Source organism: Camelina sativa, chromosome 7 (assembly GCF_000633955.1).
Source record: "Camelina sativa cultivar DH55 chromosome 7, Cs, whole genome shotgun sequence".
NCBI lineage: Eukaryota > Viridiplantae > Streptophyta > Magnoliopsida > Brassicales > Brassicaceae > Camelina > Camelina sativa.
The window spans coordinates 18,102,179-18,106,796 of record NC_025691.1 but is presented as its reverse complement, the minus strand read 5'-3'; the positions used below and the strand labels follow the sequence as shown (position 1 = coordinate 18,106,796).

The 4,618-nt window shown below is 37.9% G+C and overlaps 2 protein-coding genes across 3 annotated transcripts in view; both read right to left on the bottom strand.

The window, feature by feature from the left end:
* Positions 91–3,765, bottom strand: LOC104701428 (protein POLLEN DEFECTIVE IN GUIDANCE 1-like). Its single transcript, XM_010417115.2, has 11 exons — positions 3,114–3,765; positions 2,864–3,015; positions 2,531–2,634; positions 2,266–2,354; positions 1,946–2,019; positions 1,613–1,763; positions 1,360–1,527; positions 1,065–1,162; positions 858–980; positions 714–782; positions 91–607 (listed from the first exon to the last, which is right to left on the bottom strand). The coding sequence occupies exons 1-11, from the start codon at positions 3,763–3,765 to the stop codon at positions 398–400; spliced, it is 1,890 nt and encodes a 629-aa protein (XP_010415417.1). The 3' UTR covers positions 91–397.
* Positions 4,083–4,618, bottom strand: part of LOC104704728 (heat stress transcription factor A-8-like) — a 6,265-nt gene continuing 5,729 nt past the window's right edge. The window contains exon 3 of one of the 2 annotated variants that reach the window (XM_019227694.1): positions 4,083–4,486. In XM_019227694.1, the coding sequence (XP_019083239.1) occupies positions 4,317–4,486 (170 nt within the window). In that variant the 3' untranslated portion in view covers positions 4,083–4,316. Of the gene's footprint in view, positions 4,616–4,618 lie in introns of both variants that reach the window. The other variant, XM_019227693.1, reaches the window with a different exon arrangement.

Here is a 4,618-nt window from a genome sequence, read left to right as displayed (position 1 = left end):
TTTTTTTTTTTTTTTTTTTTTTTTTGTCATGTGAACAAAGTTTTTGAAAATATTGACTATATTTATGGTCTGTGAACAAAAACAAAAAAATGAAGAAGAAAGAGTACAAAAAGTGTATTTTGGCTATTTGTCTTTGTGATCAAAATTGATCCATGAGGTCTCTTTCTTTTGTACATATATATGTATCTCTAAACCCACAACAAAATCGCTTCATCTGAATAATATTAAGGGACCATGTGTGTATGATGGATGAGATCACAGAGATTGATCCCAACCAAAAGTTGTGAACTGGATCGGTTCCATTTTTTTGTTTCCTTCAAACTTCATCCGCTCATGAGATGCTTCTTCATTACATGTTGTGTTTTTTTTTTTTGTTGTCTTTCAAGTAAGGGCGGGCCTAATCATTGTGTAGATGGGATGAGTTTCTTCTTCGGCATCTATTAATGTACCAAGTTGCATGTTTCCTTAGTCCCATCCCTATGAGAACTTTGAGGCTTGTCAGCATTATATATGTTATGATAAATAACACGACCATCCACGACATTCTCCATGGGAGAGGACTGTACGGCAAGTGTGCTGCGTATACTGGAGTCAGTACCCGGATCACCTGAGGCCCAAATACACTCACTCAAATCATTCCACGCTTCTTCCTTTTTTCTTTTTACTTGTCACAATGTGTATTTATGTCAAAAGGGAAAGAGAAATATATATACCACACAAGCGGGTGCAAGGGGAACGAAGGTGAGATTTGTCTTTCTATCTTCCGGGCGAATGTTCAAAGTCTGACAAAAGAAGACAAGGATTAGTGGATGTAAGACAGAACACCCAACGCAGCAATGTAACTTTATCATTAATACCTGCTCGCAGAGAGCTTGAAGAAACTCAGAGTACGCTATAGGTTTGATGTCATTGAACTTGGCAAGAAACGAATGCTTGATGATGTCTATCATCATCTCACAGAAGAAGACCGTCGTAGCATTCTGCAAGTAAAATTACTTTTAGGCAAATCTGAAAAGAGGCTTGTACAAAATTTTAAAACTACTGAAAAAATAATATGGACTTACGTAGATAAAGTTTCCAAACCATGGACCTTCAGATTCGAGAATATTTTGAGCCAAAACAGACACCAAGAAGGCTGCTATGTGGAATCTCTCTATTGAATCTGGTAGAGATATTATAAGGGAAACCAGAACATACCAATCAGAAACCAAAGGTAATAGCTGCAATTACAGTCTCAATCAGACCTCGTCTTGAAAGGTGATTCAAAAATTATAAGAATTAAGCGAATGATTAGAGCAACAGGAGAGCTAGTATTCAAAACACAAAATTCTACAAAAGAGGATGGAGTAAAAGCTTTACCCGCATATACTAGACCATGAATGTTGTCCTTGCTGAAACGCTTAAAGACACTGCTTTTGATCTCAGCAAAGTTATTTGACACCAGGAGAGCCAACAAGGCATTGTTGTGAGCAACAATACACGTTGACAACGTAATTGCCTGAGCTAATAAAACGAATGAATGGAGAAGTGAACACAGTTAAGGAGACAACAGAAATATAGATCTGGAAGTAGCTAACAGAAATTAAAACTAGCAATCACATTGTAAGGATATTTGAGGCAGCCATAGTTAATGCTAGGTCAGAAACAAATCTCCAAGTCGAAAATCTCAGTTTCTCAGGAGGGGAAATCGCCACTCCCTTTGCAGAACTAAATAGGGCCCCAAATACATCTCCACAGAAACTTTGACAAAGTCTATCAAATATCTGAAACACAATTTTTATGTTAATACCAGTTGGTTTAGTAGAAAGTAAAAACTGGACAGAAAAGTGTGCAGTGAAAGCACAAATATTACCAACTAAATCATGTTAGAGATACAAGGAAGAAAAGTGAAATGAACAAGAACATTTAGAGCAGGAAACACAATCTAAAAGGGAGTTCACATTACCTCTAAGATATTATAAACCACATATAGTTTTATAGTACTTTGACCACGAATCATGTGGTAAATAAGGCTGATATCTGCGGAAAAATAAAAAAGAGTCAAGATAAGCAAAAAAAAAGAAACATCTGAAAGTCCATTTTCTCATCACTTTGATGAGATTAAAAGACAAATCCATTCTTATAAAAGAAGCACTGAGCTTATCCATCTAACAATTAACAGATTAAGTGACGCCTATGAAACTCTTTATACCACTTCAGATGTTTTCACAGATTAAACATAAAATATATTACAAGCTTAAGCAAGTCAAGAGATTTGTAATGCACCTGTTCTCCCGAGAAGAATGGTACCAGAAGCCAAAACTAGAAAACAAGCAAGATCAGACAGCTCCGATGAAGAGGGCCTCCTGAACTGCCTGCCACAAATATCATAAAGTTACGTCCTCCCAACGGGAAAAGCAGAATCATGTGTATAGAGAAAAGTATGATCAAGGCATACTCCACTTTCTTCAAAGATGCACAATGTGGTGATAAAGTCTTAGAGCAATATTAAGTGTGTTAATGTCAACGAAGAATCTAAAAAACGACTCACCTTTTCTTAAAAGCATCCCAGAATATCAGCAGGACTCGTATTGGCATGACTGTCAACAATGACAGAAATGAGTTGACGCAGACAAAAAAGCCAGTATCTATAAGCTGCATTAAAATTCTTTACAATGTGAAAAACCTCTGTGTAAATCCCAAAAAACAGAAGCATACATATACATATACACTGAACTCTAATTAAAGTAGCCCCCTTCACAACTACATAACAGGTGGATTTCCATTGTCACTCATACAAACTTATCAACAGAGATACACAGCCAACACACCTAGCTAAACTACGAATGTTCATTCTGTAAGAGAAGGGAATCGCCAGTTTTACCACTTCACATCGCCAAGGCAAGCGAAATATGGTATCATATATCCTTTCTCGTTCGATATCATTCCCAGGAGTCGTTGTACTCCGCAATGATATCCCACCATAAATTTCCTCCACAAAGTAAGCCATAGGTGACCTCGTCTCAGCAGAAAGATCTAATGACAAGCAGATACTAGACATTATCACACAGATAAATCTATAGTGCAAACCAAGTTAAAAAGAGAGAAATATATACAAAAGTTGGGAACTTTACAATCAGGATCATCAGCCACAAGCTGTTTCCAATCCAAAGAAGCTTCAGTATCTAACCTCCTCACAACACTCCCATTGATCTCACTTCTTGGAAACTGATGCTGCACTTCTTGAAACGGTGGGTTCTCAGAAGAAGAGCTTAGCTCCGCACTAGTCTCCTCCATATATAACTTACTCATAGTATCACTCCATCGTTCATCGTTACTCCCATCAATACTCCCATTAACATTCCTCTGTCTCAACTCACCAAAATTGAACCCATTGTGATGTACAGTTTGCCCATCTAATAGCGTCACAGCGCAGCCACCACCACTACTACTACCACCAACACCATAGTAACTCAATCTGTTCTCAAACATCGTTGTAGTCTCTCCAAAATCATTACTTGAACCTTCCACGATCGTTGTTGAATGAGAATCTCCATTCTCTGGAATAGTCTCGACTTTGTTCTTCTTCTTCTTCGTCTTCTTCTTCGATCTCTTTCGTTTTGGTGATTCAACAGCTTCGTTTCGGGTAATCGGATCTGAGCTAGATCGGCGAATTGATGATTGAAGTGTATCATCATCACCACCACCATCATCACCATTCTCAAAGGAGCTGCTTTGGCTGAGAATCTCAAATGACAGGTTCCTCTTGGAGGATCTAATCGTCATTTTGGATTACACAAGGATGAAAGAACAATGAAGAAACGAAGCTAAAACATTAAAAAACAAAAAAAAGAAACCTAAAAAGACACAAAATTTTGGATTTTTAGGAAACCGAAAAAAACCATAGAGACAGAGGAGGAAGAAAGGTGATTGTGTACTCGTCGAGACACAAAACGCTGTTTTCCAAAACGGCGTTTACATGATTGACATCCGTCGTAACGCGATTAAGCGACTCTGACAAAGCAGGCCAATTAGATTCTGACACGTGTTGATTTTAACCGCTTAAACAATGACCGAGAAAAAATCGAGTTTCAATTATAAAATGTTACTTGTAAAGTCGTCTGTCATATATTATTTGCCAAACAAAAAAAGTCTCAACCATGTTTTTGTAGTAAGACGCCTTAAGCTATAAGCATCTTTGAGGATTTGGCGATTTGCTCCGGTGATAATAATAATATATCCAGAGCCTACTTCAAAAAGTTACATAACAAAAGGTTGAGGCTGATATGTTCAAAAACTCCAGCTTCTGGTTCATTGCAGCAATGCAGGTGGAGGAGCTATTCATTAGAAGCAAGTAAGCTCATCTGCTCAGTCATAATATCAAGATTCCTAGACCTTTCTGGAGTAAGCTGTCCATATTCAAAGTCATCTGATTTCTCCATCTCTTCTGATATCAGCTCCAGCAGACGGCTCTTGTCTGATTCCATCTCCTCCAATGTATCGTCATCTTTTCCTTTCTTCAAACTGTTCTCCTGCTGCTTCTTTGTCTTCTTCTTTGAAGGGCTCAGCAACAAAAGCTTTTCCCATGCTCCATCATCGTATAGATCAGGTATGATCAATGGCACGTGGTTTTCATCTA